Source organism: Chenopodium album, chromosome 12 (genome assembly GCF_948465745.1).
Source record: "Chenopodium album chromosome 12, dcCheAlbu1.1, whole genome shotgun sequence".
Lineage (NCBI taxonomy): Eukaryota > Viridiplantae > Streptophyta > Magnoliopsida > Caryophyllales > Amaranthaceae > Chenopodium > Chenopodium album.
Genome location: NC_137845.1, coordinates 9,256,003 through 9,269,642, shown reverse-complemented (window position 1 = coordinate 9,269,642; position 13,640 = coordinate 9,256,003). Strand labels below are relative to the sequence as shown.

The 13,640-nt window shown below is 33.8% G+C and overlaps 1 protein-coding gene and 1 pseudogene across 2 annotated transcripts; one reads left to right on the top strand and one right to left on the bottom strand.

The window, feature by feature from the left end:
- Window positions 1–1,958: 1,958 nt before the first annotated feature.
- LOC145570261 (uncharacterized) lies at window positions 1,959–6,295 on the top strand. The gene is made up of 5 exons (XM_081629298.1): window positions 1,959–2,592; window positions 4,419–4,455; window positions 4,591–4,827; window positions 4,944–4,991; window positions 5,388–6,295. The coding sequence occupies exons 1-5, from the start codon at window positions 2,291–2,293 to the stop codon at window positions 5,910–5,912; spliced, it is 1,149 nt and encodes a 382-aa protein (XP_081485424.1). The 5' UTR covers window positions 1,959–2,290; the 3' UTR covers window positions 5,913–6,295.
- A 2,817-nt stretch (window positions 6,296–9,112) lies between these two features.
- Window positions 9,113–13,640, bottom strand: LOC145570260 (cathepsin B-like protease 2; annotated as a pseudogene). The gene is made up of 10 exons (XR_014096419.1): window positions 13,457–13,640; window positions 11,652–11,705; window positions 11,490–11,570; window positions 11,127–11,334; window positions 10,862–10,962; window positions 10,643–10,768; window positions 10,317–10,535; window positions 9,743–9,856; window positions 9,610–9,645; window positions 9,113–9,514 (listed from the first exon to the last, which is right to left on the bottom strand). The product of XR_014096419.1 is annotated as a cathepsin B-like protease 2 (transcript).

Below are 13,640 nucleotides of genomic sequence, written 5' to 3'. Positions count from 1 at the left end.
AATATGTTATCTAACCATGTGAGTTCCTTACTTTTTAGACTATGTTAACATTGTTAAGAGTTGTCCTCTTAATGAATTGTTCATGTGGTTGCTAATTTATTGCCAAATCCAAAAATATTAATCAAGGGAGTAGGTTTGTAGCATTGTTAAAATTTATTATTGTTAATATATACTCCCTCCGTCCCTGAAAGAACGACCCATTTGGGTTGATTTCGCGGGTATTAAGAAAGTTAAATAAAAAAAAGTAAAAGTATATTGGAAAGATAAATTTACATGGGCTTTGTAAAAAAGTAGAGAGAGAAAGTAATAAAAGTACATAGAGAAACAAAATTTTATATGGGAAAGCTAATTTTGCACAAATATTATTGCAAATTGGTGGAAATTTTAATATAAATGGGTCATTCTTTTTGGGACTAAAATTAGGCTAAATGGGTCGTTCTTTCGTGGGCGGAGGTAGTAAGAAATTACTATGGAGTAGTTGAATCTGGCTAGAATTATGTATGACTTCAATGCGTGAAATATGTTGTCTTAGAAGTAAAATTGTTCAAGCGTATGTTTTGAGATCTATTACGTGAAACATCGATCTTTTTGAATTATATACTCAAAATTATCCAATTTGAGTTCGAATTTTAATTTGAATTAGATTAGCTTTTGGAATATGTTGACACTCACAGTAAAACTCTTACCCTCATTAAGTAATTTAGAGTACGTATTAATTAACATTTAATGATCAAATTATCAAGAAAAAATCCCAACTTGAATGGTATTACATTAATTTTTTTTATTTTTTTTATTTTAATAATTTACAAAAACCAGTTTTAAGGTATTAGATAGAGTGTGATTTTGTTCACCTTTTAAAAATAAGTTTGTAAGGCTAATGAAGTATGATGAGGTCCAATTAGGTGTAATATCATGAACTATGATACTTTGAGCTAATTAGGTCCAATCATGTGTAAATATATTATTAAAAAACTGGATTACAAGTTTAATAAGTTAACCTTTGATAAATTTAATTAAAAAAATACACTTTCAAAGGCAAAGAACGGGTCTATAACATTTTAATATACCAATATGAGTGTAAATTTAGAACTCTTTTTGTCTTGATTTACTTCCCCCTAAGTCATTGCACAAGATTTTATGTAGGTGATAAAATTGATAAAAAAAATAATTCTTCCTCCGTCTCTTATTGAGTTATTGATAGTCCCTTATGGGCAATTTTCACAAGAATTAATAAACATAAATAAGTAGTAAATTACATTAAAAAGGTAAATTTATATTGGATATGCAAAAAAGTAAAGAGAGAAATTAATAAAAGTACATGAAAAGCAAATTTTACATGAAAAAGTTATATTGAATAAATATTGTTGCAAATTGAAGAGAATTTTGGTAAAAAATTAATATTTTAATGATACTTGAAAAAACACACGAGACTATCATTTTGGGAATTAAAATTGAATATAAGCGACTGTCAATAAGGGACGGATGGAGTAAAAATAAAAACTGAAATATTTGGGGCTAATTAATTAAAACTACGAAAATATAAATGTATGAGATTAATCCAATTATTAATGAAAAATTAAAGCCAATATGTCTTTCCTATTTTATAATTTTTTGAGCTTATCTTTACCTAGTCCAAAATCTCAACTAATTTCTAGATTTACCCTCAAAGCATCATAATATCTCTAGATTTACCTCAAAGTGTCACAAAACCTCAAACAAATTTTTTCCATAACTAACCATTATGATTTATGACATGTGTACATGATGATTTACTACATAACAACCTGTAAAACTTCTGTCCAATTTTTGTCAACACCCTCTAACCATAATTTATAATCCATCAAAGAGTAACAATATTTAATTAAATAAATAAAAAGTAAAATATTAAATTAAAAATAATTAATTAAATTGCCATAGATATAAATTAAATCTCCCCCCACTTTCTTACATGTGACCACACTCCATTGCCAACTTGGTACTTCTCCCCTCTTCCTCTTCCCTCTTCTTTCTCTCTCCTCTTTTTTCATCCGCCGCAACCATCGCCGGGAAACGCTTCCGCCGGAAAACGCTGAAGTCCACCGGGAAACACCTTTGTGATCAGATTTTGTTAAAGTAAAGAAACCCACAAATTTCAAAAAAAAAAAAAAAAAAAGGTAAACCCCACAAAAAGTAAAGGAATGTCATAACCCAGTTCTGAATTTAGCCCCCTTTTTTGTTAATTTTTCTCAGAAACGAAAAAAAACAGAGAGAGAAAAAAACAGGGGAAGTTTAGAGAGAGAGAACTTGAGAGATGGGAGGGGTGACGTCATCAATGGCGGCTAAATTCGCGTTTTTCCCACCAAACCCACCTTCATACAGAGTCGTGAAAGATGAATTAACGGGTTTACAGCTTCTAGAACCGTACCCACACAGGGAAAACGTCGACGTTTTGAAGATCCAAACAAGAAGAGGAACTGAGATCGTTGCTGTTTATGTGAGGTATCCAATGGCTACTTCTACTGTGCTTTACTCTCATGGAAATGCTGCTGATATTGGTCAGATGTATGAGCTTTTCATTGAGTTGAGCATTCATTTGAAGGTCAATATTATGGGGTATGTTTTGTATTCTCAATTATGTATTTTCTCTCTCCTCGATATTTTGTTGATTTTATTTTTTTTGTTGATTTTATTGTTTTGTTAATGTTGGGATTCTGGGTTTTAGTTTGATTTTTCTGGGTTTTTGTCAATTTTGTGTGAATAATCAGGGTTATCATATTTGGAATTTGTTAATTTGTTTCTGGTGATGATGTTTTTGCGACTTTTTTGCTATTATTATTGTTTGTTTTTATTCTGATTAGCGATTTGACAATTTGGGGGTTTTGGAAATTGCTGAAAAAAATATAATATAAAAAGAATAATAATATTGGTTCATCTTCTCTAATTTTCTGGTAATTAAAAATTAATGGGTTGCTACTGAAATTTGATTATATGAGTTTAATTAGCGTTTATAGAAAGATTTTTGACCTGAGATTTTTCCCTAATTGTTGGAACTGCTATATCTTAGTTTGATCTTTTACCCTTTGACTAGTTTTGTGCTTGTTCGTTCGATGATGGAGTTAAGGCTATTGAGTAGTTGCAATCAGCTAGATGATGAGGATTTGATCGTTTAATGCCTTGATTTTGGATTAGTAGTAAAGTGATTAATGGAAGGTGGTTGAACCGGATTGTATTTCGAGGTCAATATGGTATATTACTGCAATGGAGTTATATCGAGTAATATCGAGTAATTTCGGGATGCTGATGAGCTGATGGCGGCCTTGTTTTTGATCGCTTGGTGTGTGAAGTCGTTGTCTATCTGTGTTCCATTTGTTCTATCTATATTTTCTATTTAGGGAAGACTTGTCTCTCTCCTGCTTGTCATTCAATCATTTTGGTCTTTTATTATATGGTAGATTTGGCGTGTTCCTTTTATCCTCATACCAAATTGAAGGGATTGGATAGCTTACTTATGAGAAAGGGGGGGACGTATGGCAACAGTTCTAAGCAGTCTAGTATCTTCTTTTTACATGGTGAAACGTTAAACAATAATTGATAATACTTTATCTACTTAACGAAACCCGAATTTCGTATTTGCTTTTGTCCACTTCTGTGGACAGATGTAGAAAATAATGTAGTTGAAGGGTTCTTTTGTTTCCATGTAGAAAACTCCGTATGCTTGGTTAATATGGTTTATTCTTTTGCTAATTACTCAACCAAGGCTACCAAGCTCGTCAAAGGATTTTATAGCATAATATAGTCATTCCTTGGTTATCAGGTCGTATATTGTCGAGATTGCACTTCAGTCAGAGCAGAGCTGGTTTTGATTGATAATTAAAACCTTTGCTGAGCTCAAGCTCCATTAATTCCTAAAAATGCTCCTCTACTTACCCATAAGCACGATAGGAGGTTGATATCATACTATATTCAACATTTTGTTGGTTTTTAGTGTGCATAATTTTTGTATTTGTATCTTGACTGTGAGAGCAGAGCAAGAACAAAGATCTGAACCCTCTTAACTTGTCGGATGATGAAGCATGAAGGGTGAGGGGGGAATATTGGATAGAGAAATTCCTTGTTTTGAGAAGCTTTGTACAAAATTCTAGTATCTTGATAGGGGAGAGGTTGGAGAACTCTCCCTTCTTTAATGCATGCCTTGCGAAATCAGAAATGCTGTAAAAATCTGGCTGCGAGAAGGGGCCTAGAAAACATGGTAAAATGTGCTTCAGATGCAAACCTCCTGTATTGTTGAAGTCTTACAGACCTTACAGCCTAGATGTGAATCTATTTAATTCATGATATTCCCAATTGCTGAAGGCTGACTCTCTTTATAGAATGCCATAGACTGTACAAGCAGAACTTCATACTTGGTAAATTAACCTTAAGTAATTTTGTTGTTGCAGGTATGATTACTCTGGGTACGGGCAATCAACTGGAAAGGTAACTCAAGTAAAATTTACATCTGTTATTTACTGGGAAATAGGAAAATCTTTTGAATTTGTCGATTCCTTTTTGTATTACAAAAAAAGGGCCAAGTATCCCAAGAGTTAGCCACTTACACTTGTGTATTTACAGCCCACTGAGAACAACACGTATGCAGACATTGAAGCTGCTTATAAGTGTCTTGAAGAGAACTATGGTGCTAAGCAGGAAGATATCATTCTTTATGGTCAATCTGTTGGTAGTGGTCCCACTTTGGATCTTGCCTCTCGTTTACCTCGACTAAGAGCTGTTGTACTGCATAGTCCTATCCTTTCAGGCTTGAGAGTCATGTATCCTGTTAAGCGCACTTATTGGTTTGACATCTACAAGGTATTATAAATTGCTTCATCATTTCCTATTTCGACAAGTTTGGTTCATCATTTCCTGTTTTGACAAGTTCAAGGAACTGAAGCATGTAAGTAAATATTTTTGATTCTTCTGTGCAGAATATCGATAAAATCCCATTGGTGAAGTGTCCTGTTCTGGTAATTCATGTAAGCATCCGTTCTCACCTCTCTGCCATTCTTTTTGCTCCTTGGCCTCCTCGCTGTAAAATGAACAGTTATAGCTGAAGCCATTTTATTTCTTAATATTTTTGTTACGTAATCTTGGCTTTCATCTTATTAAAAGATCATTGAGTGAACAAAATCATCAAATTAAAAGAGACTTGCTTAACCACTTTTAACTGCATCTTTTGACTCAAGCTGAATTTGTGGAGCAATAGTGCTATGACATTATTAATTATGGTTGAAAAGGTATCATTTCTCAAGTTCTGATTGCTTATCCATGAAAGAATTGAAGCTTCATTTGATTTTCTTTCCATTGTTTAGAAGCATCAAACTACTGTTTTCTTTGGGTAATCTGTTAACTCTGCATGTTATGGTATGTAGGGAACGGCTGATGATGTTGTTGATTTTTCACATGGTAAAACATTGTGGGAAATGTCCCCAGAAAAATATGAACCCTTGTGGCTAAAAGGGGGAAGTCATTGTGACTTGGAACTTTACCCCGAGTATATTAGACATCTCAAGAAATTTGTATCCATGATGGAGAAACCTCCTTCCCAAAGGCACAACATCTCACGCAAAAGTGTTGACAGGCCTGAAAATTCTCGAAAGAGCACTGACTGTTACGATGCTCCAAGGAAAAGCGCTGACCGGAGAGAGAAACCAAGGAAAAGCACTGACCGGCCAGAAAAACCAAGGAAAAGCATTGACCGGCCAGAAATGATGAAAATACATGAGTACAAGGCCAGCAGCGTCAATAAGCTCGAAAAATTGAACATTCCTTTTGAGCAGCTGGAGAGGTCCCGAAGAAGTGTAGAGTATCATGACAGGTCTCGAAAAAGCATTGATTTACAGTTTGAGAAGGGTCGACGTAGTGTGGATTGGGTGGATAGAATTAGAGCCGTCTGAAGGTTGTCAGATCACTGTAAAGTAAGTGGAAACAATCAAGTTCTTGTGAAAGGGAGGGGGGGACATAAGAAATACAGATAAGTGAATGGAACAAGCAATTGGGGTAAAGAAAACGGCGATTCATTTCATTGGATGGTATAACTTATGGCTTTGGGAGTTGGTATTTTAGATCTTTGATTTTCAATCCATGAGAAGTTTCTCTTTGGAACTTCAGATTTGATTTAGGAGTAAATGTTCAAGCTTCATAGATGTTTGAAATGGATAAGTTCTAACATGTAGTACTTTCCATCATTCTAAGGAAAAAAAATATGTTCATTTCGAAGTCGAGGGTGTAGCAGTAATTTGACTATCATGTTCTTGAATTTTACTATGCTTTTTTGGTACATAGTAAGCCTTTTGATTGATTTCTCATTTTAATCTCAAGCCTTCATAATTAACTAATTAAGTTACTCTGTTCTATTTCTTCCCTTAAAATCTGAAAATAGAAGTTGACTGAAGCATGCTTTCATGTAGAACTGTCTGGTGGGTTAAAAAATTCAATAGAACGTGTGCAGAACTATCAGGTTGGCTGTTATTCGTACTTTTCTGCATTCAGAAACGTTCAAATGCTTATAAGCTTTCTTGCTATCCTGTCAAGTAATACGTGTTGGGCACATTATTTGCTTGTTTTGTGAACTTCAAAAGCTCGTATGCAACGGGTGTATTGTATCAAGACCTACTAGTACACTAGGAAATTATTAGAGTGAAAACAGACACAGGTGTTCCTTGAGCAATGCAAGAATGACTCAGATTGAGACTGAAACAAGTGCACAATTTTTGTGTTGCCTGGAAAATTCCACGTACCTTTAAATGAATAGATATGAATGCCAGAATCGCTTTCCTCATTAAATGTGTAATAATGATACGTGCAATCATTTCTTACGAGAAATAAAGTGTATTTACTATCGGATCTTGGATCAAAATGATGTTTTCATGCTATTTATCAATGTAACCATGTGACTATATGAGTACAATATAAATTAAGGTTTTCTTAATTTAACTTGACATGTTCTTAATGTATAATATTATTAAAATTCATGGGGATAATCATATGCCACATAGGCGCTACATGCGTACATGTTATCTTATGTGTCACCCCTCTTCTCTCACCATATTGAATTGTATTGATATTTAGCCTCTTTAACAAAAACTTTTCATTGGCCTAACTTCAATGCCAATAAATTAATGTTTAATTTTATTGAAAACTCTTCATATGTATAATCTCTTACTATATTTTCATTTAATTATTGTAATATTGTTCAACATTAACCCTTCTAAATTAATTTGATCAAACCTATAAATTTATAATGATTTGGACATCGCCCGTGCCAATAACTAATTTTTTACTCGTAACCTAAGCAATAGGTAACGATAGAAGTTCACATGTATTTTGCACTTGTCCAAAATAAAACCATCATCCTTTTCTGAAGTACTCGTATTTCTGAAGTACTCATACTTAAGAAGGTTGTGGTTCGTGTTTGGGCTTGCCTCGTGCTTGACTAACATGTCTTGCCCAAAACTAAGCCTACTTGTTACATTTTGACTCGTGCTGATTTACTCCATTTCAAAACTTTAACTGCAGCCCAAGCATTATCCAAGTGCACATGCCACCATGCCATGCTTGAGTTCCTATGCCAAATTTAACTTATTTTAATGTGCTTTATATTGTCATTGGTTAAATTCCCGTGTAATGCACGAATTTTACTAAATTATACGGTGAAGTACAACATTAATTTCTGTGCAATAGATGCACGGTTGTTTAATACAGAGTAATTATAATACAACAAAATTATAAAACGACATATAAAAAAAAGGGCTCCGATACCAATTATTAGAAAGTATGAAGCATATAAATAAAAATAACCACATATAATAGTTATAATAAACAATTTAATATTTTAGAAGGTTTAGTTTACATTTCATGTAAATCAAATCTCATTATTTAGATGTAATGATCCTTCATTATGGTAAGGTTTTTTTTTTTTTTTTTTTTTTTTTTTTTTTTTTTTTTTTTTTTTCTTCTTTTAAACAATACTTTTAGAGGAAAAATACTCAATACAATGCTGCCAAGTGTCATTTTAAGTTCGCTTTTAGTAATATGTAATAGATAGATGTCGTGCTTGCTTGGCATGAATAATACGGAGTGAAATGTTACGTTGTTCTATTTTTTAGAGGAAAATGTAAAAGCTAATCTATTTTTTTTTTGTGTTTCACCCGGTACACCCTTAGGGCTAATTCGGATTCGGAGATTAGTTCTGAATGGTTATGTTCCAGTCCCCTCCTAATTGTTGTTATGGAGGATCGAACATGAGTCATCCCTACCAAGTGTAGTCCCAATCAAATGACAAAGAAAGGGTAAAAGCTGATCTATGATAGAGAGTATTACCTGTTTGTCCTCCACGTCATAAACTCGTAATTATTGTGATAGCATATTTGAAAGGGAACTTTCATGTGTGACTTTTGAATTGATCATCAAATAAAGAATTAGGCCAAAAATCATGATACATAATGCATTAATATTTAAACTAACAAGCAATAATACATTAAATCATTAACATTTTTAAATTAACAAAAAATTACTACATGAATAAGTAAAATACAATTATGGAGCTCAAAGGAGTAATATTTTTCACAAAAAAAAAAATAAAAAAAAAATAAAATAAAAAATAATATTATTTAATAGGAGTTTAGATTCGTGTAATTCAAAAGTTTTATAAAAAGATCGTTTTTTCCTTTTTTTTTTTCTTTTTTTTTTTTTTTCATGTTTAACCCTTTATTATCTTTTACATTTTAGCGTGTTGTCTAATTATTGTCTTGAAAGGTGTACATTTGAAACTATTCTTCACAAAGAACATGAGATTGTAGTCTAACTCAAGTGATCCTTTTTTATCAACACACACTTGTTATCATTTAATTATAATCTCAAATGAGCGTTCTGCAAGGATCTAAGAAGCAACCAGCAAGTAACCATAACAGCCTGTGTTGTTACAAGATCCTATCATGTTATCAATTGAGACCGGTGATCAATAGGAGAGCCGTAAAGCAGGGAGTAGAATATGAGATCAAAGATTTCATTTTCGATCTCCGATCCATAATGGCCTGCTTGGCACTGGAGAACTTCGCTAATTCAACCATAATCCAGAAAGGGAGGGAAGAAAGAATTAAAGAACTTAAAAGGAGTGGCATGTTCCTTTGATAATTTGGTTAATAACAAGCAGTATTCATTTACATGTAATAGACTAGCTGAGAATTATTCTGAAGAATCATGTCCTTATAGAACTGAGATCTTCATTAATGTTCTGAATCACAAATTACAAATATGATTTGCTGCCAATGAACATTAGATATCAAATAGTGTCCATTTCCTACATCGATGCTGATTTGGAAATATGTTATAGAAGCCAATCAATGAGCAATAATCATATCGCTTAAAAGGAGGCAGAAACACCATCATCTGATTCGCCTACCACCTTGTACAAGTTCTTGGGTGAAGGCAAGCCAGCCACCACGTCTTCTTCAATGCCACATTCGTTGGTTCCTCTGCTGATCATGAAGTATCCGTCCTGTCATAATAAGGTAAAGATATGAGTCAAAACTCAAAAATATACTTGTTATTAATTGATGGTTGAATTAAGATTACAAGAGAGAACAAACATACATCACCCCAGCTTCTGTTCCACTGATTTGCTAGTAGCTGTGAAACATGACATTGGATTAGCAACCAGGCATCACAAATGAGATATAATTCATACATCGAAAGGGTCAGAATATGAAAAGGTAACAAAAAGTACCCAATAATCCTCTCCGTCAGCAGTAGTTCCCCATCCAATCAGCTTCACAGCATGTCCTCCAAGGTATTGTCCAGTCACATGCTTGTACACTCCTGATTTGTAATGAGCGAAATCCTGAAATAGAATAACGTTAGAATTGAGCAAAAGGCGGAGGCATTAGGCAACTACTCTCTATCTCGATTCCGGTTTTCCCAGCTTAAGTCCCTTAGCCTGTTTGAAAAATCAATCAGTGACAGACCTATATTAGAAGCACAGGGTTCCAATGAACCCAGTTAATATCTGTTAATTAAAGCACTTCAGAAAATTACATAGCAAATGTTGAGGGTGGTCAGCATTTTAAATCTTATCTAGCAGGTTGTCATCCCAACTCATTGTTCATGATTGACAACCCAAAGGAAAAGGAAACCTTGTGCCCTAACGAGTCACCAATATAGCTTATTTATACTGATATTAATCCATTCATCTACTAGTTTATAATGATATCAGCTTGATCAAATTTGAGCTCCGTCACTAAATTCCAAACTATTAAAACTGAACAATGCCTGCTAGGTGATTCAGATTGCTATTCGATTACCTCGTAAACATCAAAAGCCACCTCAACAGGTCCATTCTTGTAGAGTTCAGCCATGATCTGATATGTGTCTTTTTTAATTCTGTAGGCATTTGAACCATAGTGCTTCGATTGTTTCCATAATTGGTTGCCACCTATACATTTCCTTACACACTTGGGAGTAGGGTAACCGGGCTCACAACCTGGGTGGGAGCAACCAGTGGTGTCAAAGTATGGATCACACTGTTACAGAGAAATCGATCACACACGTCAACATACAGACATTAGTAGTAGGAAAAGGTTGAAAAGTTGAGAAAACATATCATTGGGCTGAAGAATAATTTCTTTACCTCTTCTGTGACAACACCATGGTGAACAAAATAGCGCCAGGCATAGATGGGTGTTCCACCATCACATCCGGCTCCACACAAGAACCCACAGCATGCCAAGAGATCATTAACTGATAATGAGATGTTCTACAAGGACATATTTGGGGGAACATAATGTTATGATAAATTTCAGAAGGAAAGGAAATATAATGGATTCAAAAGATAAGAGAGTGTAGTTACCATGCCATAATTAATGCAGAAACGATCTGAAAGAGCTTCAACAGCAGCAAATGCCCAACAAGAACCACAGTGACCCTATTTGATAGATAGCAGAAGATCATCTAAGTGAGCTTGAAATGCTGTGATTTATCTTAACTGACAGCTGTTTTAACAAAATGTAATAAGATGCCAAGTACCTGGTCTTTAATACGGAATTTAGCAATGACCCCCAAGTGAGATAGAGGAAAAGGGAGACAAAAGTAAATAAGAATTAGATGATCATTACATAGATATTGTTATACAAAATTAGAAAGAAGAATACATCACTTAGACTTACCAAGAATTCTGCCAATAGTGCTACACTGAGACCATGTTGTTCTGGCATCAAACTCCTTTGGCAAGTTCGAGGACCTGTCATGATGCACTAGAGGAATATTCCTCTTCTCACTCTCCGGGGTTGGTCTAGCACCTAAGATGCGCTTGAATTGGCCAAGCTTAACAAAAAAAAAAAAAAAAAAAAAAAAAAAAAAAAAAACAGCAGTGAAAATTTTGCGCAAATCTAAAGAGTTACAGGAACACTCAGGTTGTTGAAGATTAAAGATTGAGTCTCATCAAACAATTATCAGAGAACATTTGAACAAAAACTCACTGTAAAATCAGAGAATCGCGTGTTCATTCCAGCCTTCCATCCAGCTTTTGGATTTGTATTTACTGAATTGACTATAGAGTCCTGAAATAAGATATGAAGGTGTGTTGATCAATATAGAGATGACTCATAAGTTATACATCACTCAAAGGAGCTTAAACATACCTGGAGAAGGTTAGAGTTCAACTTCAGCTCAGAAACTGATTCGGCCACAATAAGCTGCAATATAAATATGAAAAAAATTGTCAGAGAATTTGTCAAGTCAAGAAAGGAACAGACAACGAGATAATGATATATTGAGAAGCATAGCCAGCAGATTTTGTATAACATACAGCTTCAAATTCTACTTCATTACAACTTAAGGATGAACCTTTTATACTCTCAGGAACTAAATAACAACCACTAAAGAGTACAAAGCTTGTGAGCATAAGTAGTCTTGTGGCTGGGGACATACAGGAACTAATTTATGATTTCACGCTTCTTGCAGGGCAACGCACACACTTGCATGTTATTAGGTAATGAATTTTGATTTCAGCTTTCAGCAAGATGTCAAGGTCATATGTTTGTCTTTGCAATCCATATGACTCCACTTCACTAGTTTCGCAAATTATGAATAAGCATTATATATAACTCTCATGGGTTGAGAATCTATGACAAATTTACACCTTGAGTGGGTTTCTTTAAAGTTAAGTATCACTACACTTAGATTCTTATTCGTACCTACATTTACTCGATTAGCATTTTCCTACTCGATCAGTAGATTACAAGTTACCAATGTCCATTGCTAATGAATTATACTTTCAAGTGGTAAAGAGGTTGTATCACTTGTATGAAGCAAAATAAAATCTACACTAAGTTGAACTTCTTGGAAAGTAAAAAAAGCCAGCAGTTCATAGGTTGACAAAATATTAAAAGCACAACTCTATTTCCCAAGGAACGAGACGCATACACTTAAAACACATGATTTTAAACAGTGTCAAAGAATATAGGAAAAAAATACTTGTATGTTTTACCATTGTAAACAACGTGTAGGAGAAAATTTAGGGAGAATTGAGAAGAGGGTGGTTTGGTTATATAATTATATTGACACTCCAAGGATCAATAACTGAGCTCCCTTCTTCCTTCTTCCTTCTTCAAAGAAGTATACTGCGGTTATAACTTTGGGAGTGCTAAAATCAATTATAAACATTTTTACGACAAATAAATACTCCAAGAATTTCTTACACGTTTCAAGTGATGATTAGTAATTGCAACAACTTAAATCAAGCTCAAAAATCAACCCATCAACAGAGGACAAACTATGTGAGTCATATATTTTATTAAAAACAAGAATTTCCCATTTGCTAACTAACCCAGAAATGGCCACTAATAAATACTTGTAGAATACACCAAAGCCTCCTACTTCTCCTGCCCCACCCCACCAATACAATAGCTCAAATTAAAATTTGAACAAGAAATTCAAATTTTCTCCGTTTAAGAAATTTATATTTTCCAAAGAAAAAAAGGGAATTTTTTCTTAATTCTTTCCACAAATTCAAAGTTCCACAGATCCAATCATAGCAATTCAATCGTAATTCCAATATAATTTCGTATAGAGAGAGCCACAAAAGATAGTTAGACGGAATTTGATCTCGAGCCTTAGATACATGCCTCAAGACTCTACTAACTAAGCTAACTCGTATAGTCATATCTATAACTCTAATACAAAAACTGATTCTAAATGATTAAACATTAATAAAAAAAAAAAAAAAAAACAGATCTCTGAAATGGGTAGTTATTATAATTTGACCAATCAAAATTATAACAAGTGATCATAACTTTAAGATAAATGGGTCAACTAAATCAATATAAGGCAAACATCACAGTTATTCATAGAAAAAAGTACAATTAACCAAAAATGGAAACTTTAATGGATGACAAATTCATTAAAATAAAAAGGATCAACCAAAATAAATGGATAGATGAATTACCGAAGGAGCAAATAGAAGAAGCAGAGAGAAACCCAGAAACAAGGCGGCCATCTTCGATCCCCAGAAAAACTTCAATCAAAACTAGTAAAGCTACAATTTTTTTAAGGGGATGAAGAAGGAAATGATGCCCAGAAAAATAGAGAACCTTTCTTGTCAATTTATACAGTTTACAAGATATTTTTGG